Raw genomic sequence first — 21,230 nt, 5'->3', positions numbered from 1 at the left:
TTAAGGCAAAGATCCCTTGAGCCCCAGAGTTTGAGTTTGCAGTGAGCTATGATTGCACCACTGCACTCCAACTTGGGTGACAGAGCGAGACTCCATCTCACACACACACAAAAAAGACTGTGCTATTGGAATACAATACTAATAATATTCACATAAACTATAAATACTAAAAGTATAAACATAATGTACTGGATCTCTTTAGGTTTTTCCCTCTAAATTTCTGAACTATTGGCAAATGCTGGGGACATATTCTACAGACATTTTATTCAATTAAATGAGCTACTGAACAGAACCTTACAGTGTGAAAGTCAGACTGCAGCACAGTATTTGAGCTATCAGCCCTTTTTGAACAGTCACTGAGGAAAGAGTACTAAAAGTGTTTGCAAAAATGTGTACAAGAAGAAAAGAGAATGATGGGGTGATTCTAAATGACTTACAATATATAACAGCACAGCAACAGCAGCAGCAAACACATACACATACACACACACACACACACACACACACAGTGCTTCTTTCTTTATTTCAGATACTGATCTGAGGGCTTTTCATCTATAATTCATTAATCTTCACAACAACTTGTGAGATAGTTCCTACCATGTTTAATTGAATCTAGGTTGTCCTTAATTGTAAGATGTACCCTATGTGTTACCAAGAAAGGAAAAATTCTGCCAATTAAATTATGAGATGGCATTGATGGTGGAGAAACATCCTGATTTTAGACATAAAAAATTTTTTAAATCTTTAAGTTGATGAAATACAATATTTTAATCCCATTTTACAGATGGGGAAACTTCAAGAGACCAAACAAGATGAGGCAGTTTTCTGAAGTTCAGACAGTTTGTGTTCTGAATTTAGTTCAGTTCAATTTAGCCTGGTTTTATGAGCACCTTTTCCTCTTTGCAAGGGATACAGAGGTAAGTAAGACTCCACCTAACTCTGATGAGTCAAGAAATCTAGAAGGAAAGATAGACCTGCAGATGAATCAACGGAAATGTAGCCTGCTAAGCACAAGAATAAGAGCGCATACAAGGTTGCAATGTGGCACAGAGAGTGAAAGAAATAGCCCTATCTAGATAGATTCAGGAAGGATTCCCAGAGAAAGTCATGGTTTTCAAAGAATGAAAGTTGCAGAATTCTTTTATAATAATCAATACTTCTACTTTCATAACAATGTTAGAAAAAATTCTTGGCCAAGAATTTGATTTGCACTGTATAAATTGTGGTCATGTGTGTCTGAAAGAAGAAAAGCTGTTCAGTGGTCCAACTCATGAGCATGTTTCCAATGAGACTTAGGAAGTGGGAGAGGCTGAAGGAAGGAAGCTGAGCCCTCAAGAATATGAGATTACTATTATTACAGAGGAGGCTTCCATTAAGAAAATGGCTGAAAGATAAGGCTGCTCAGTAGGGAGGGGTGGGCAGGTGTGCTACCAGTCCTCTGCTAGTAAATCGTGATGAATCGTCTCTCCATTCACCAACTTCTTTATGAGCACCTGATGAGACTTCCTAGGAGCGCTACAATCCCTGAGCAGCACCCTATACTAATTCCTAACACAGCACATATCAGACTCAACTGTAACTGTATTTACAGCCTTTGCACTGGTTGTTCCGTCCTAGAGCACTCTTCCCTCAGATGCCTGCATATCTAACTCCCTCACCTCCTTCAAGCCTTGCCTCAAACATCTCTTTTTCAGCGAGCCCTACCTTAAAAAAATACCCCATTTAAAAATGCAGCCTTCACTGCTACTCTATCTCAGAATCCTGATCCCCCTTACCATGCTCTATTTTTAACTTTTTCCATAGCAACAATCAATTCCTAACCTATCATACTATTTGCCTATTTATTATGTTTATTGTTTTTTGCCCATCTCCTCTTACTAGAATATAAAATCCATGAAGGCAGGAATTTTTATCAGTTTTTATTCACTGATAGATCCCAAGCTCCTAGAACCATCATTGACACATAGTAAATGCTTAAAAGTATTTGCTGAATGAAAATGAGTGAGTGAGTGGCCAAATCAATGTACCTTCTTACCCATATTCCCAACCAAACATCAAGCTGTGCAACTGTAGGAAGAAAGCCTTTGCTGAGTCCCAACAAACAATAGAGTGCCTGGCACATAGTAGATACTATGAAAATAATGTCACATTTAATATTTAAATGAATATTATCTCATTTCCATATGTGGGAGTTTGATTACATTCTGAACTCAATGCTTTTGCCTGGGTGAGTAAGGAACCATATGTCCTCTCTATCTCTAGTCAACAGGTGATATTGGGAAACTATAGGCATATGAGATTTAGAAGGGTGAGTTCCCTAATATCAGGTCTTCTCCTGCTACCATACAGCCTATAGTTTCCATCCAGTTTTCAGAAAAATCATAGGTAAAATAACAAACTCAGTATTGGGGCAGGCAAAGTGATTGCCCAACTTTCTGATATTGTGGTGTGTAAATTTCATTACTTATCCTGATAAGCTACTATGATGGTACTAAGGATTCGGAGGAGTGATTTCAGATGCTCTTGAATGTCTTTCTCCCATTTTTCATATACTCATGAGTAAAATGAGCTTTATCCAGCACCTCCGCTGAGCTAGGGACCGTACTAGCTTTATCATTTGTCAGTCCATAAACACTTAAAAGAGTGCTACTGGTTAGCAGAGGTAGACTTAATTTGTTTATACTCCAGTGAGTAACACTAGAACCAGGGTATAGAATTTGTAGGGGAAAAAAATTAGATTTTTAAGACTCAATTAACAAATATTGAGTACCTACTGGATTCTAAAAGCTCTCATGTGTAATTCTCATAAGGACCCTGTTGGACAGGGATTCTTGCCCCTCATTTTGCATATACAGAAGCCCAGATACAAAGATATGAAGTAATTTGCTGAAACTCATACTGCAGCTTAAAATAGCGAGCTAATATTTGAATCCAGGATGATCTGAGTTTCCCATCTCATGATCTTTATATGAGTCATGCATATATAAACTTAAATGTTTTAATGATAATTGTGTATTAGCAATAATAAAATTCCATGCCAGGATATTTCTTCTTTTTCCCACCCCAAGTTTACTAACTAATGGCAGTAAGATACTGAAAGGTGAATATCAAAGCTTGATCTACATTTTCAGCTCAATTCAGAAATAAAAGACCATAATCAGGGCTGTGTCAGTCTCTCTGAAATATCTCAGTTGACATATCTCAATTGCCTAATACACAGACCCAGAACATAAGAGCTCTTGAAAGTGTCATAAAACCTGGGCTGTTCATCCAAGCCATCTTCCTCTTACCCACATTTCATTTTTTGAGTAGCCAGCTGATGGCATTTGGGGGAAAGGAAAATGATTTTAAGATGATTAATCTTTGCAGCCTCACCCAGCCCTGAAACCTGAAATGCCATTCACTGTGGTCCAGTGAGTTCTGGCTCTGCATAAGTTCAGATTTGCCTCTGTTTCCCTCAGATAAGAGACTTATCAGTCAACACTGGAGGGTCAACCAATCTGATAGACTGCCAGGACAGCCTGAAAGAGAAGGTGGGCTCAAGTGGGCCCCATCCCGGGAGACTCTGATGATGAGTTGTCCAAAATGATCAACATGCAAGCCTCCGGACATGTGAAATCTGCTCATACCACGTCTCTTGGGGAATCGGGAGCATTGAGGACTTAAGAGAGAGAAAGAGACAGTTGTTCCTCTGGAAGTTATGCTTCTTCCTTGATTATAATCAAAAAGCTATAGCTGCAGGGAGGCCCAAGCTGTAAGGACCTCTGGTTAGTGTCCAATTAGTTCTATCTGCAGTCATGACAGTCATTGCCTGATTTTTAGTAACAATAGAAATGGACATTTCCCAACACCCTCAAAACATAGAAGCAGTCTGTTGTAATAAGAAGAGTATCTTTAAAGAATACAAATCTGCTTTATAAGGTTGATTAAATGGTATAACCCATGTGATACAATCCATGAAACATAATAAATCTTCCCTTTGACAGAATGAGAATAATGCCTACATTTTGGAAGCTATCTTTTGGGTCACAGTTGAATACATCCTAGAGAAATGCAGTTGGTCTATTAATTATTATAGAAGCTGAAGCCCATAGAGGTTAAGTACCTTACTCACATAGTGAATTATGTTGAAGCCAGGACTAGAAATCCGCACTCCTCACTCCATCTAAACTTCTTTTTACTTCCAGGGTGCCTTCTCTGTTATCAAAACACATATTCACTAAATGCATGAGTGGGTGAGTGATTGTTTTTAAGAAGATAATACAAATAGAAAAATGTGATTTTTATAAAATAAGAGCAACTAAAGTTTAGATATCTCTGCTCCCAGCATCCTTTCCCATACCCCTCTAGTGAGAAAATGTTTTGAAGAAGTTTACTACATATGCATTTTTATGTCACATTTGAAAAATCACCATCCGTATTTCATCCCCCTTCCAGTACTTGTGGGACACTTGCTCATCTTTAGAGTAGAGTAGAGAAGAGGTGAAATAAAGGAACTTCTGTTTTGCCAGTTATTATGTGAAATGCTCTTCCTTATATCATCTCATTGAATTTCTGCAAATATGTGAGATGTAGGACTGATAAACCTCATTTTATAGATAAAACTGAAGTTCAGATTACTCCACTTATTTTCTGAATGACAATCAGCTAGAAAGAGTGGACTGACTTAACCGTGTGTTTCTTCACTCCAACATCTATGCTTCTTGCACTGTTCATATGTGCTTACCTTGACAATGTGAAAATGGTTCTTATGTGTCCAAGCCAGGCACAGTGGGATGGAGCAGAGAGCAGACTTTATTTTCTGTTGCTATTGTTCTTTCTCTTGCTGCATAGAAAGGGGAGGACCAGGTCTCCTCTAATCAAGCAGAGGCCTCAACTTCAAGAAATGAAGGAAATTGAGTCAAAACACTCTGTTCCTTTGGTCTTAATGTTGTCAGAGAAACAAAGGCCTCCCTAGACCAAACAAGTTCACAGCACAGAAAGGAATAATATGCTGATTCATTTGTTCATTTATAAATCCATCTGTGAAAATGCTGTGCTGAGGCTTGATCTGGGAGCCCCTGATGTTGTTTCTGATGTAGTAAAGGAGATGAGACATATTTTCACTCAAGACTAGAAGTTGTAGGCTTCCCAGAGAGGTAAAAGAGCAGAGTGATTTGAAATTTTAGAGAAGGAAAGGGCTGCTTCTTCTGTATCTCAGCTTCTTTATCCTAAAATCGGGAAAACTATATTTATCACATAAGGTTTTTGTGAGAATTAGAATTAAAACCTTAAGTTCTTAAGTTCTTTATCTACAAAGTAAAAATAATCATACCTATATCTCAAACTATTTACAGGGATTCAATGAGATGGAATTACATAAATGTACTTTGCACACAACCTGGCCAATAACAGGCACTCAGTGGGTTGTCGTTGTTGTTGCTGAGTAGTTGTTTTATTCCAAAGAATCTTTGACAGAATCCTCAAACTGGTGACCCTTGTCTTTCACCTGTCCTCTATTAAAGCTGCATGTTGTTTCTTGTCCTCTGTTTTAGCTTTACATTACTGCTATGACAAATTTGCTTCCTCCATTTTCAAATCTTAGCAATGGCACTCAAGTCCTTTCCATGTTCCATCTCTATTCTGCCTTTCTCTTCTAGTTTTAAGGACTCATGTGATTAGATTGGGCCCACCCACATAATCTAGGATAATCTCCCCATCTCAAGACCCTTGACCTTAATCACATCCACAAATGGCCTTTGCCACATAAGGCTCTAGAGATTAAGGTTCTCTTTGGAGAACCATTATTCTTCCTACCACAGTCTGCCCTCTGACCCCCAAAGATTCATCTTTTCACATAACTACAGAGTGTAATTCTACTAAGCTTCCCACCACTATATAACCAGGATCCCTTTCCTACAGTTTCCAATAACATGCTTCTCATTTCCATTTGAGCTATCACCCTCAGCATTCTCCAAGTCCAGATTTCTCTAAGAAGTTTTTAAAGCTTCCCTGGAAATATCCTTAAAGTCTGTATTTCTGCAAATCTCTTCTTAGAATCAATCTAGGTTTTTTTCCTATCATGTTCCTCAACATTCTTCTAGCCACTGCCTACGTCCCAATTCAAAAGCTATTTCTACACTTTTAGGTATTTGTTACATATACTTCTGGTACCAAAGTTGGTATTAGTTTTCTATTGCTGCCATAACAAATTATCACAGACCTAATGACTTAAAACAACACAAATTTATTATCTTATAGTTCTGTATGTCTGGTACAGATCTCACCAGAATAAAATAAAGCTTTCAGCAGTCTGTAGCCCTTCTGGAGGCTCAATAGGAAAATCATTTCCTGCTCATTCAGGTCATCATATGGTTGTAGGACTAAGGTGCCTGCTTTTTTTTTTTTTTTTTTTTTTTTGAGATGGAGTCTCGCTCTGTCGCCCAGGCTGGAGTGCAGTGGCCGGATCTCAGCTCACTGCAAGCTCCGCATCCCAGGTTTACACCATTCTCCTGCCTCAGCCTCCCGAGTAGCTGGGACTGCAGGCCCCCACCACCACACCTGGCTAGTTTTTTGTATTTTTTACTAGAGATGGGATTTCACCATGTTAGCCAGGATGGTCTCGATCTCCTGACCTCGATATCCACCTGTCTCGGCCTCCCAAAGTGCTGGGATTACAGGCTTGAGCCACCGCGCCTGGCCGTTTTTTTTTTTTTTTTTTTTTTTTAATTGTACTTTAAGTTCTAGGGTACAGAGACACAAGGTGCTGGTTTGTTACATATGTATACATGTGCCATGTTGGTGTGCTGCACCCATTAACTCGTCATTTACATTAGGTATATCTCCTAATGCTATCCCTCCCCTACCCCCTCTCCCCACCTCACAACAGGCCCCAGTGTGTGATATTCTCCTTCCTGTGTCCAAGTGTTCTCATTGTTCAATTCCCACCTATGAGTGAGAACATGCGGTGTTTGGTTTTCTGTTCTTGCGATAGTTTGCTGAGAATGATGGTTTCCAGCTGCATCCATGTCCCTACAAAGGACTCATCCTTTTTTATGGCTGCATGGTATTCCATGGTGTATATGTGCCACATTTTCTTAATCCAGTCTGTCATTGATGAACATCTGGGCAGGTTCCAAGTCTTTGCTATTGTGAATAGTGCCACAATAAACATACGTGTGCATGTATCTTTATAGCAGCATGATTTATAAACCTTTGGGTATATACCCAGTAATGGGATCGCTGATTCAAATAGTATTTCTAGTTCTAGATCCTTCAGGAATCACCACACTGTCTTCCACAATGGTTGAACTAGTTTACAGTCCCACCAACAGTGTAAAAGTGTTCCTATTTCTCCACATCTTCTCCAGCACCTATTTTTTCCTGACTTTTTAATGATCACTGTTCTAACTGGTGTGAGATGGTATCTCATTGTGGTTTTGATTTGCATTTCTCTGATGGCAAGAGATAAAGAGCATTTTTTCATTGGTCTGTTGGCTGCATAAATGCCTTCTTTTGAGAAATGTCTGTTCATATCCTTTGCCCACTTTTTGATGGGGTTGTTTGTTTTTTTCTTGTAAATTTGTTTAAGTTCTTTGTAGGTTCTGGATATTAGCCCTTTGTCAGATGAGTAGATTGCAAAAATTTTCCCCCATTCTGTAGGTTGCCTGTTCACTCTGATGGTAGTTTCTTTTGCTGTGCAGAAGCTCTTTAGTTTAATTAGATCCCATTTGTCCATTTTGGCTTTTGTTGCCATTGTTTTGGTGTTTTAGACATGAAGTCCTTGCCCATGCCTATATCCTGAATGGTATTGCCTAGGTTTTCTTCTAGGGTTTTTATGGTTTTAGGTCTAACATTTAAGTCTCTAATCCATCTTGAATTAATTTTCATATAAGTTGTAGGGAAGGGATCCAGTTGCAGCTTTCTACTTATGGCTAGCCAGTTTTCCCAGCATCAATTTTTAAATAGGGAATCCTTTCCCCATTTCTTGTTTTTGTCAGGTTTGTCAAACATCAGATGGTTGTAGATGTGTAGTATTATTTCTGAGAACTCTTTTCTGTTCCATTGGTCTGTATCTCCATTTTGGTACCAGTACCATGCTGTTTTGGTTACTGTAGCCTTGTAGTATAGTTTGAAGTCAGGTAGTGTGATGCTTCCAGCTTTGTTCTTTTGGCTTAGGATTGTCTTGGTAATGCAGGGTCTTTTTTGGTTCCATATGAACTTTAAAGTAGTTTTTTCCAATTCTGTGAAGAAAGTAATTGGTAGCTTAATGGGGATGACATTGAATCTATAAATTACCTTGGTCAGTATGGCCATTTTCGTGATATTGATTCTTCCTATCCATGAGCATGGAATGTTCTTCCATTTGTTTGTTTCCTCTTTTATTTCATTGAGCAATGGTTTGTAGTTCTCCTTGAAGATGTCCTTCACATCCCTTGTAAGTTGGATTCCTAGGTATTTTATTCTCTTTGAAGCAATTGTGAATGGGAGTTCACTCATGATTTGGCTCTCTGTTTGTCTGTTCTTGGTGTATAAGAATGCTTGTGATTTTTGCACATTGATTTAGTATCCTGAGACTTTGCTGAAGTTGCTTATCAGCTTAAGGAGATTTTGGGCTGAGACAATGGGGTTTTCTAAATATAAAATCACGTCATCTGCAAACAGGGACAATTTGACTTCCTCTTCTCCTAATTGAATACCCTTTATTTCTTTCTCCTGCCTGATTGCCCTGGCCAGAACTTCCAGCACTATGTTAAATAGGAGTGGTGAGAGAGGGCATCCCTGTCTTGTGCTAGTTTTCAAATGGAATGCTTCCAGTTTTTGCCCATTCAGTATGATTTCTGAGAACACTTTTCTGTTCCATTGGTCTGTATTTCTGTTTTGGTACCAGTACCATGCTGTTTTGGTTACTGTAGCCTTGTAGTATAGTTTGAAGTCAGGTAGCATGACGCTTCCAGCTTTGTTCTTTTGGCTTAGGATTGTCTTGGTAATGCAGGGTCTTTTTTGGTTCCATATGGCTGTGGGCTTGTCATAAATAGCTCTTATTATTTTGAGATACGTTCCATCAATAGCGAATTTATTGTGAGTTTTTTTAGCATGAAGGGCTGTTGAATTTTGTCAAAGGCCTTTTCTGCATCTATTGAGATAATCATGTGGTTTTTATCTTTGGTTCTGTTTATATGCTGGATTACGTTTACTGATTTGCATATGTTGAACCAGCCTTGCATCCCAGGGATGAAGCCCATTCGATCATGGTGGATAAGCTTTTTGATATGTTGCTGGATTCGGTTTGCCAGTATTTTATTGAGGATTTTTGCATCCATGTTCATCAGGGATATTGGTCTAAAATACTTTTTTTTTGCTGTGTCTCTGCCAGGCTTTCTTATGAGGATGATGTTGGCCTCATAAAATGAGTTAGCGAAGATTCCCTCTTTTTCTATTGATTCGAATAGTTTCAGAAGGAATGGTCCCAGCTCCTCCTTGTACCTCTGGTAGCATTCGGCTGGAATCCTTCTGGTCCTGCACTTTTTTTGATTGGTAGGCTATTAAGTATTGCCTCAATTTCAGCACCTGTCTTTGGTCTATTCAGGGATTCCAACTTCTTCCTGGTTTGGTCTTGGGAGGGTGTATATGTCCAGGAATTTATCCATTTCTTCTAGGTTTTCTAGTTTATTTGCACAGAGGTGTTTGTAGTATTCTCTGATGATAGTTTGTATTTCTGTGGGATCGGTGGTAATATCTCCTTTATCATTTTTTATTGCGTCTTTTTGATTCTTCTCTCTTTTCTTCTTTATTAGTCTTGCTAGCGGTCTATCAATTTTGTTGATCGTTTCAAAAAACCAGCTCCTGGATTCATTGATTTTTTTGAAGGGTTTTTTGTGTCTATCTCCTTCAGTTCTGCTCTGATCTTAGTTATTTCTTGCCTTCTGCTAGCTTTTGAAAGTGTTTGCTCTTGCTTCTCTAGTTCTTTTAATTGTGATGTTAGGGTGTCAATTTTAGATCTTTCTTGCTTTCTCTTGTGGGCATTTAGTGCTATAAATTTCCCTCTACACATTGCTTTAAATGTGTTCCAGAGATTCTGGTATGTTGTGTCTTTGTTCTCATTGGTTTCAAAGAACATCTTTATTTCTGCTTTCATTTCATTATGTACCCAGTAGTCATTCAGGAGCAGGTTGTTCAGTTTCCATGTAGTGGAGTGGTTTTGAGTGAGTTTCTTAATGCTAAGCTCTAGTTTGATTGCACTCTGGTCTGAGAGACAGTTTGTTATAATTTCTGTTCTTTTATATTTGCTGAGGAGTGCTTTACTTCCAATTATGTGGTCAGTTTTGGAATAAGTGTGCTGTGGTGCTGAGAAGAATGTATATTCTGTTGATTTGGGGTGGAGATTTCTGTAGATGTCTATTAGGTCCGCTTGGTGCAGAGCTGAGTTCAATTCCTGGGTATCATTGTTAACTTTCTGTCTCGATCTGTCTAATGTTGACAGTGGGGTGTTAAAGTCTCCCATTATTATTGTGTGGGAGTCTAAGTCTCTTTGTAAGTCTCTAAGGACTTGCTTTATGAATCTGGGTGCTCCTGTATTGGGTGCATATATATTTAGGATAGTTAGCTCTTCTTGTTGAATTGATCCTTTTACCATCATGTAATGGCCTTCTTTGTCTCTTTCGATCTTTGTTGGTTTAAAGTCTGTTTTATCAGAGACTAAGATTTGCAACCCCTGCCTTTTTTTGTTTTCCATTTGCTTGGTAGATCTCCCTCTATCCCTTTATTTTGAGCCTATGTGTGTCTCTACACATGAGATGGGTCTCCTGAATACAGCACACTGATGGATCTTGATTCTTTATCCAATTTGCCAGTCTGTGTCTTTTAATTAGAGCATTTAGCCCTTTTACACTTAAGGTTAACATTGTTATGTGTGAATTTGATCCAGTCATTATGACGTTAGCTGATTATTTTGCTTGTTAGTTGATGCAGTTTCTTCCTAGCATCGATGGTCTTTACATTTTGGCATATTTTTGCAGTGGCTGGTACCAGTTGTTCCTTTCTATGTTTAGTGCTTCCTTCAGGAGCTCTTGTAGAGCAGGCCTGGTGGTGACAAAATCTCTCAATATTTGCTTGTCTGTAAAGGATTTTATTTCTCCTTCACTTTTGAAACTTTGTTTCGCTGGATATTAAATTCTGGGTTGAAAATTCTTTAAGAATGTTAAATATAGGCCCCTACTCTCTTCTGGCTTGTAGAGTTTCTGCCTAGAGATCTGCTGTTAGTCTGATGGGCTTCCCTTTGTGGGTAACCCGACCTTTCTCTCTGGCTGCCCTTAGCATTTTTTCCTTCATTTCAACTTTGGTGAATCTGATAATTATGTGTCTTGGAGTTGTTCTTCTCGAGGAGTATCTTTGTGGCATTCTCTGTATGTCCTGAATTTGAACGTTGGCCTGCCTTGCTATGTTGGGGAAGTTCTCCTGGATAATATCCTGCAGAGTGTTTCCCAATTTGGTTCCATTCTCCCCGTCACTTTCAGGTACACCCATCAGACATAGATTTGGTCTTTTCACCTAGTCCCATATTTCTTGGCGGCTTTTTTCATTTCTTTTTACTCTTTTTTCTCTAAACTTCTCTTCTCACTTCATTTCATTCATTTGATCTTCAATTACTGATACCCTTTCTTATAGGTGATTGAATTGGTTACTGAAGCTTGTGCATTTGTCACGTAGTTCTTGTACCATGGTTTTCAACTCTATCAGGTCATTTAAGGACTTGTCTATATTGGCTATTCTAGTTAGCCATTCGTCTAATCACTTTTCAAGGTTTTTATCTTCTTTTGTGATGGGTTCGAACTTCCTTCTTTAGCTTGGAGAGGTTTGATCATGTGAAGCCTTCTTCTCTCAACTCATCAGTCATTCTCCGTCCAGCTTTGTTCGGTTGCTGGCAAGGAGCTGCATTCCTTTGGAGCGAGAGAGACACTCTGATTTTTAGAATTTTCAGCTTTTCTGCTTTGTTTTTTCCCCATCTTTGTGGTTTTATCTACCTTTGGTCTTTGATGATGGTGACGTACAGATGGGGTTTTGATGTGGATGTTCTTTTTGTTGATGTCGATGCTTTTCCTTTCTGTTTGTTAGTTTTCCTTCTAACAGTCAGGACCCTCAGTTGCAGGTGTGTTAGAGTTTGCTAGAGGTCCACTCCAGACCCTGTTTGCCTGGGTATCAGCAGCAGAGGCTACAGAAGAGTGAATATTACTGAACAGCAAATGTTGCTGCCTGATCATTCCTCTGGAAGCTTCGTCTCAGAGGGGTGCCTGGCCGTATGAAGTGTTAGTCTGCCCCTACTAGGGGGTGCCTCCCAGTTAGGCTACTCAGGGGTCAGGGATCCACTTGAGGAGGCAGTCTTTCTGTTTTCAGATATCAAACTCCATGCTAGGAGAGCCACTACTCTCTTCAAAGCTGTCAGACAGGTACATTTAAATCTGCAGAGGTTTCTGTTGCCTTTTGTTTGGCTATGCCCTGTCCCCAGAGGTGGAGTCTACAGAGAGGCAGGCAAGCTTCCTTGAGCTGCGGTGGGCTCCACCCAGTTCAAGCTTCCTGGCCCGCTTTGTGTACCTACTCAAGCCTCAGCAATGGTGGGTGCCCTCCCCCAGCCTCACTGCTGCCACCTTGCAGTTAGATCTCAGACTGCTGTGCTAGCAATGAGGAAGGCCCTGTGGGTGTGGGACCCACTGAGTCAGGCGCAGGATATAATCTCCTGGTGTGCCGTTTGCTAAGACCCTTGGAAAAGCCCAATATTAGGGTGGGAGTGACCCAGTTTTCCAGGTGCTGTGTGTTACAGTTTCCCTTGGCTGGGAAAGGGAATTCGCTTCCCCCTTGCACTTCCTGGGTGAGGCAATGCCTCGCCCTGCTTCAGCTCTCGCTCAGTGGGCTGCACCCTCTGTCCTGCACCCACTGTCTGACACACCCCAGTGAGAAGAACCTGGTACCTCAGTTGGAAATGCAGAAATCACCTGTCTTCTGTGTTGCTCACACTGGGAACTGTAGACTGGAACTGTTCCTATTTGGCCATCTTGGAACCACCACTCATAGGTGCCTGATGGCTGTAACCTAATAACCATTCGCAGTTTATGAAGGCTACCATTTCCTTGGCTTGTGGTCCTCTTCCCCTAACTTTGAAGCCAGCAGTGGTGGATCAAGTCCTTCCCAAGTCACATCTCTCTGATCTACTCTTTTTGTCTTCCTCTTCCACTTCTAAAGATTCATGCAATTTGATTGGGTCCACCCAGATAATCCAGGACAATCTCCCGCTCTCCAGATCCTTAAGCTTAATCACATCTCCAAGTCCCTTTTGCTGTATGAGATAAAATATTCATAAACTCTGAGAATTAAAGTGTGGACATTTTGGGAGAGTGAGTTAAGGATATTATTTCTCCTACCATATCCTTGTTAACTATGAAACACATCAAATAATTTTTCCTATTCTTAGTGATACTGTCTCTCCATCCTCATCATTCACTGCTATCCTAGCTTTAAAGTGGTACAGCCAAAACTAAATTCCCTGGCATATATAGTAAACACCAATACTTTTAAGCTCCATGATTGTTAAATATTACCTCAATCTAAGCCCAAGGGGAGAGTGTGAGTGTTTTGAGCTGGAAAGAGTTGCTTGCAAGAGAACATAGAGGTTGGTATAGCAGAAAATTCATAGGTCTTAGAGGCAGACAGGATTTGAGTCCTGCCCCATCACTTGATAACTGGCATGACACTGAACATGTTGCTTAAATTATCCAAGTCTGTATTTCCTCTTCTATAATACAGGGCTAATATATGCATTGCAGGATAGCTGTGAGAACTGAATGTGTCCTCTATAAACTACTCATGCGTCTTTTTTGCAGGCTAGTCCATAGTATCACTATAAGTGTTATCATCAAATCATGAAATCCTTAGGTATAAGATCTAAGTACAACATTTCTTATCAAGAATTCCAAGAATTCTGAGATTATGAACATGAACTTTTGAGTGAGACACATCTATCTATATTTTAATCCTGGTTCTGCTACTTACTATCTTATTTTCATTTCACCTCTTTATATCTCATTTTCTTTATGAGAACAAAAATGCTTACATGGCAGAATTGTTGTCAGAAATAATAACAAAGTGGAACTCATTTGTGTTGGATATTTTACATGTGTCGTCCCATTGTCATATCTCCACAGCACCCTTTTGCGTTAGTACCATTATTATCTGCATTTCCTAAATAAGAGAACGCCCATCTAAGGTAAAGTGGTTATCTAAGAAGTTAAGTAACATGCCCAAATTATACAGCTAAGAATGGCAGAACTGGGACATAAACCCAGGTCTTCTCTGTCTTGGAAGACTGGCATATAATCCATATGCTATGTTGCCTACCCCATAAATTGAGTGAGACAATGAATATAAAATGCTTACTGCATTGTGTAACACCTAAAAAGCACTATTTTAGTAGGGTACCCAGGTATCTCACAGCCATATTGCACAGTCATGAGGATGAGCAGCTGCTTCACTCTTCCCTTACTAGACTTCCCCAGTTGGCAAGGGGCCACCACACGTTGAAATTCAGGAGGGGCAGGAGGGATAGGAGAGTTATTACATTATTCATGTCCAATTCTACTTGTCTAATGGACTTGTTAAAAGCACCCTGGATGGAAAGTGTGAGTCTTAATGGCATTTTATAAAAGTTGCTGTGATGAATTAGCACATAAAGCAAATTAAAAACAGCTTATCGCTTGTTAAATTAGGTGATGGGGCACTGTAGCATTTTTCCCAGATGTGAGGATCCATTAATATCCAAAGGAGCCAGAGGCTGCTGAAATGTGTCAGCTGCTTGGTTTTAGGGACCTGCCAAGTCTGAATAAATGTAATCCTAGAGGGGCAGATTGTCCAAGATCAATAGAGCTCATGGAAAGAACCTGTTGCTGAGCTCCTTAGGAAGGACACCTGCATCTAACAGCAGGCGTGGGAAAGTTCCCCTTAAGGACTCTCGGGAATAGAAGAGTACAGGCGAGTGAATGCCTGACCTGGTAGAAACCTCCAGGAATAGTCCCCACTCCCACTTCAAATGGGAATGCAGAGACGTGAGAGAAGAAGGGCTTTCAAAAGCCACCTGAAACATTTTCACACACCTGTATTGAGGATCTACTTTGGATCCGGCACCCTACTAGGTCCTGAGGATACAGAGATATTTTAGATGTCTTTATGCATAGTCCAGAAAACAGCTTTTAGGTGGCACAATTGGCACACAGACTCCCTGATTCAAATTATAATATGTTTTTCAGAATAACAGTTATTATAATAATATCTTACATTTATTGAGCCCTCACTAGTGCCAGGCCAGTGTTACAATACTTTGCGTATATTATTTCATTTAATCCTCACCATAACTCTTTTGAGACAGATGGTGTTATTATTTATGCCAGTTTTACAGTTAAGAAAATCTGAGGCCCAGAGGGGTTAAGTAACTTGCCTAAGATCACATAGTTAAAAAATTGCAAACGTAGGCAGTCTGGCTCCAGAGCCTGCCTTCTTGGCTACTACTTGTCAGCCTTTCTGTTGGTTTCTCTACCTCAACTTCCCATAGTTTACATCCAGAAGGAGCCTAGAGTCAGGCCAGCAGTTCAAGGACTTTGGGGATAAGAAATACTTGGACAAGGACTGAGCAGTAAGGGATTTTCAGGAATTTAGGGAAGAAGTGGTTATCAGCCCTGAAGGGAAGATTAAAAGTCTTTGGCACTGCTAGACTGTGAGCATGGCCAGAGGGCAACAAGCGAGGAAATTGAGCCATGTAATAAAATGGCCAAGAAAACAGAATTTGGAATCAGATACACCTCATTTTGTATTCAACCTCCACCACATGTGTTTGTGTGACCTGGGCCAGGCTCCTTAACTTCCTGAGCCTCCTTCCCTCATCTATAAAGTGGGGATACTAATTTTTACCTTTAGGGTTGCTGTGACATCAAATAAGACAATGACTACAAAGTTCCAGACCACCTAATAAGGGCGTAAGTAGTAGTAGCCATCATGGTTATCATTTTCCACACCTTATCATCACCACCTCCCAGGTTGAATGAGGGGGCAAGGTGAAGAGCACTGAACTAGACTTGGATCTGGAGACCCAACATCTAGTCCTAGGTTGCTGCCACTGAGCTGTATATTCTGGACTTAGTCAGTGGGCCCCAGTAGATCTGTCCCTCATCTTTTAACAACAACAACAACAAAAGTTGGGAGGATATTACTATGTCTGTCACACCTTCTTCACAGCAACTGATTGAGTCACAACAAGGTAACTTGTGTGAAAATGCTTTGCAATCTATAGAGCGTGTGTTGGGGTTCCCCAAGACCACTCCCAGGTTGATGACTCACTAGGATAGTTCACAGGACTCAGCATGATCATGCTCATGATTATGATTTATTACCGCAAAAAGATACCAAACAATGTCAGGTAAGGGAACAGGAGCAGAGGACAAAGTCTGGAAAAAATTAGCTGCAAGTTTCCGAGAGTACTCTCTCAGTGGTGTCACACAGGAAGTGCCTAATTCTTCCAGCAACAAATTGCAACAACAGGTGCAAAATGTCTACCAGGGAATCTTATTAGAGATTTAATGTCCAGGTTTACTGGGAGCTGGTCACGTAGGCAGCCTCTGCCTAGCACATACCATAATATCAGACTCCCAGAAAGAAAGCAGGTGTTCAGTATAAATGATATTGTTTGTACAAACAGTTTAGGCCCAGTAAGCCATTCTTATGAGAAAATGGTGGGAACCCTCCCAAAATCTAACTTCCCAGATGTCAGCCAAGGGCCACCCTTACAAGCAAGAACAGCAGTCTCAGGTCTGCTACGTTAACTCCTTTTTGCACAGAGTAGAATCTAAAGAAAAGGTTTGTATTAGCATCTACTCGGAACGAAAAAGGGAGATAATAAAAACATCAGTTCATGCTTACTATTTGTCATTGTGTGCCAGGTCCATTTGTCCACGCTTTATATGTATATTACCTTATGTAACATTTTACCCATACAGCACTCAGTAATGGAGGTATTGTTCTCATCATTGTCATCATTATCACTATGTTGTATATGAGGAAACTGAAGCCTAAAAGAGACTAAGTAACTTGCCCAGCTGACTAGCTGTAAGAGTAAGACATAGTAGGAGCGGGACATAGACCCAGTAGTCCATATTCATAACCACACTGTACTACACTAGACTGCACATACTATAGGCTTAGTGCTGCATATGTGTTATTTCATTAAGGATCACAGTAGTTCTAGGTGAGTGTTGTTATTAGACTAATTTTGCATCAAAAAACCTGTGGCTCAAGAATGTTAACTAATGTATGTCACATCACAGAATCAGAGAAGTGATAGCTTCAGGAGTGGGTGTTGGTCTTTCCACAGCTCCCCATTCCTGACTGGGGCTTTGTCTGAGCCTTTGGCAGGGGTGGTCAAGGTGCAAATGATTCATTCCGGGAGCTTGGACCAGGAAACCCTCTCCAAATTCCATCTTTGGGAGACAGTGTTAATGAAAGAAGGGACTGTGTTGCAAGTAATTATACTTTTCCTGCTGTGTTTAAGAGCTATAGATGCTGTCTTCAGCTCTTTCTTGTTGTCATGGCAGCAGATGTGACATTTCTTTGATGGACAAAGAAAGAAGAAGAAAACCACACTTGGTCTTCAGTGTGGAAAAATCTAAAATAAAACAGATTTTTAGAAAAATCTGTTCCCCAGATCTTGCTAGTTTTGCATACATAGTAGTTATACTCTAAGGAAATTCTTAGAATGAAATCAAAGGGGAATACACAGACAGGTAGTGAAATCTGCTTCTCTGGGAAAGTCATATGCTGTATGTGTGTGGTGGTGATTTTTGAAAATGGGATATACAGCAGGATGTGTACAATACAGGAGTGGTGGCAAATGTTCACCTTTTAAAGATGACAGCTAGTTTCTAAGATCTTGTTCATCATTTTGATTCTGATTCCACCTCCTTCATGCTGCCATTCACACATATTACAGTGCATTGGCCTTAACAAATACTTAGCAAATGCTTTTTAGTGAGGGCAGCATGATACAGAAAGCAAGAATTGTAATTCAGAGATAAGTGCCATGATGAGGTAAGCTCGGCATTATATGGAAGCAGAAAGATTTGTCGTGCTGTTAATATGACTTTTATCTAGCCATACCCATACATATGCATACATTTTTTAATTTACTGCATTTTATGCATGTATTCAGGTGATTGCATTAACCTCTTCATCCAGTTGCAGTGGTGGTCCAATATTTCATTGAGTAGAGGGATCACCTACTCAATGGGTGGACCTTTGTTACTGTTTTTTCCCATTACGAAAGAAACAGTTCTACAGGCTGATACAGCTGAGATGATTTGTTTACAGTACAAAATGCTTCATTTAGAAGGATAGCCATATTTCTCTTTATTATTTTACTTTTTTTAGTAATTTTAAAAATTTGATTGTAATGCAAGGGGAAAAAAATCTCAATTAGGTAGTAAACTGCCTTTCTCATCTTCTATTATCACCTTCTAACATCTGATGATCTCCAAGAAAAGAAGCAGATCTCAGTTTTGAGGATCTGTGGGCTGCCCCTGTAACCTCCAAGAAGAAGCAAGAGCTAACTTTAGTGTGTTGCCAAAGCAGTGAGAGTGTGGACTGTGACCCAGGGAATCATCCCGGGAGTTGATACCACGTGATGATGGGTTCTCAGAGCAAGAGTGAACATTTGAAACCACAACTCCTAAATCTGTGCTGACAGAGATTCCTAACAGTGTCCTCTTTTGTCCTTTCCTCCAGAGCCATGTTTGACTATGACAAGAGCAAGGACAGTGGGCTTCCAAGTCAAGGACTTAGTTTTAAATATGGAGATATTCTCCACGTTATCAATGCCTCTGATGACGAGTGGTGGCAAGCCAGGAGAGTCATGCTGGAGGGAGACAGTGAGGAGATGGGGGTCATCCCCAGCAAACGGAGGTAAGAATGCCTTTTGTAGCAGAATATTTGCTTTTCAGCTATCCAGGGAGTGGAGATGAGGGAAGAAGAAGGTGGGAGAAACTGTTCACAAAATTAAATTTATTTAAATGGGATAGTCAATCTGCAGGAAAATTGTCAGTGGTGACAGGTGACATGAATTAAAAATCCTCTTTCTCCTATATTAGGGTTTTACCAAAATTGGTGACTGTAATAAGAAATAAAGGAAGAAAGAGAATCGGCTTACACTGTGTTCCTAAAACTTTTACCAGAGTGTGCATGTGCAAACTTGTGCTTATCAGCTTATATGCTGACTTACAAATTCAGCCCATTTATTTCCAGAGTTTCAACATTTACCAATGAATTTTATAGAAAGGTCAAGTTGAAGGCAAATGAAGTAGGCAATTTACTAGGCTAAGGTCCTGGCTATGTAATATCTACAAATATTGGTGGAAAAAAAATGGAAAACCTTCATCTCAAATTCAGATGCTTGGGATATGAGCTGTCAAACATCTGGTGAGGTCTAAGTACTGACTGGGTTTACAATTTTTTTTTCTTTTTTTTACTGTTTTCTTTACTCTTGTTTCCCACCTCACAACTTCCAATAGCTACCTAGATATTTAGTTCTGTGTAAGTGTTTCCTAAATCAAGAGCATCATGCTTTCTCTTCCAAGCGTTTCTTCAGCTCTACTTTTGAAAAGCAGAAATGTGCTTCAGAACAGCCAACTCCTTAATCTGTCCCAGCGGATCTATCACCAGACAGGAACTTTCCTTCTCACAAATGTCCCTTTGGCACCAAGATATCCAAGAAACAGAAATTGGCTCTGTCCCAGAGACTAGATATAGTACAAAATCAGTCAGGAATGATGCTTAATAAAAGCAGGCACTAATTTTTCTCAAGCTGCAGATTTCTCAAAGGGCTTTGATCCTCATCTCCAAACACCCCAAATGCCTCTGTAAAATATTCCCAGTGAAGCTGGGCCTTTAAGTGCTACTACACATCAAGTGATTGGGCTAGTACAAACCATAGTGGGAAGATGGAATTTAAACCTCAGAATAACTCTGTGGGATATTTGTGCTCCCGAGACAGCTGATCTCTTCTCTCTGCCTGTGGTCATACAGCCTGGGGAAGAATGTGACATGGAAAGCAGAGGGCTCACTGGTCCTCAGCTGTTCTCTTACCTTTAGCCAGGAGGAGTCACAGTGAAGGAGCTGAAATTCCAGGGAGCCTCTCCCTCCCGTATGCCAGTGCCTATAGATCTCCCACCAGCAGAATTCTCTGTGTTTCTTTAAGCCTCTTGGCTCCTGGATAATTGCTTGACATTGCTTTGCCAGGGCATTCTGACTGTAGAATGGCTGTGTGTGTTTTCCGAAAGGTTATATGTTTAAACATTGACTCAGCACTGGCTTGTTTATATTCTGGGTCTCTCCATTTCCATTTACTTCAAATAAAAAAAAAGTCAAGACAAAGTACCTTTTGGTTTGCTTTGATTTAATTATTTTGAGCTGTCTGAAGAGCTGTTCTCTAGAAGAAGGAGCCATCTTGTTGAATTATGGCCCCAAAGATAGTAATGGGGTGGATAAAGGAAAGCTATGTGGGAATAGATGTCAGCTCATTTTAAAGAAGTCCTTTCATTAGTTGGAGCTGCCTAAAGATGGCATGGACTATCTGGGAAGATAGAAAAGGAATTCAAACTTTGGATATAGGAGTTGAACTATACAATTTTCTGGTTCTTTCCAGCCCTGAAGTTCTATGATTCTAACCAATCTTATCAAGTCATTTGTTTGTTCAATTAGCGCATCATTTTTCTCCAGAAGAACATTCTCAATGCTATTCCTCCTGAAATAATTTTCCACCTGCTGGTAATCATTCTTGAATTAGCTATTTCTCTCTTATTTTGGAAGAGAACCATCTTAACAACCAGAGTATAGCTGACCTGGAAAATAAGTTTAATTAGTGACTGCAATGTTGATATTTATTTACATTCTACTTTTTATGAAGGGTACAGTAGCTCCACCTCATATATATAATATATATTATATAATATATATATTTATATAATTTATAGCTGTAAATAAATTTCTGCCAAATTTTCTTTTTAGGTTTTTAATTATTTTCAAAATAGTAACTTTTATTGCTTTAAGTATTTGTAAAAGTAATACCTTTTATTGTAGAAAGGTGGGAACATCTAGAAAAACATAAAGAAAATAAAAATCACTTATAATTCTACCCCACAAAGAGTACTCATGTACTTATTGTAATG

At 39.8% G+C, this 21,230-nt stretch overlaps 1 protein-coding gene and 1 long non-coding RNA gene across 51 annotated transcripts in view; one reads left to right on the top strand and one right to left on the bottom strand.

Annotated features, from left to right (window-relative positions):
* Positions 1 to 20,320, bottom strand: part of LOC135967086 (uncharacterized) — a 76,577-nt gene extending 56,257 nt beyond the window's left edge. The window contains exon 1 of the long non-coding RNA XR_010580948.2: positions 20,149 to 20,320. This is a non-coding gene — a long non-coding RNA (uncharacterized lncRNA). The remainder of the gene's footprint in view (positions 1 to 20,148) is intronic.
* DLG2 (discs large MAGUK scaffold protein 2) overlaps positions 1 to 21,230 on the top strand; it is a 2,233,585-nt gene that overhangs the window by 2,131,718 nt on the left and 80,637 nt on the right. For 42 of the 50 annotated variants that reach the window (XR_012423578.1, XM_045370161.3, XM_065528807.2 and 39 more), the window contains one exon: positions 18,793 to 18,969. The exons of the other annotated variants lie outside the window; for them this stretch is intronic. Coding sequence is in view for 41 of the 42 variants with exons in the window: in XM_045370161.3 (XP_045226096.1) it covers positions 18,793 to 18,969 (177 nt within the window). In the remaining variant the exon portion in view is untranslated. The remainder of the gene's footprint in view (positions 1 to 18,792; positions 18,970 to 21,230) is intronic. 50 annotated transcript variants of the gene reach the window in all.

The sequence above is a fragment of the Macaca fascicularis genome, chromosome 14, assembly GCF_037993035.2.
Source record: "Macaca fascicularis isolate 582-1 chromosome 14, T2T-MFA8v1.1".
In the NCBI taxonomy this organism is placed as follows: Eukaryota; Metazoa; Chordata; class Mammalia; order Primates; family Cercopithecidae; genus Macaca; species Macaca fascicularis.
Note: the sequence above shows the minus strand (reverse complement) of the source record. Positions and strands in the feature narration are given on the sequence as shown.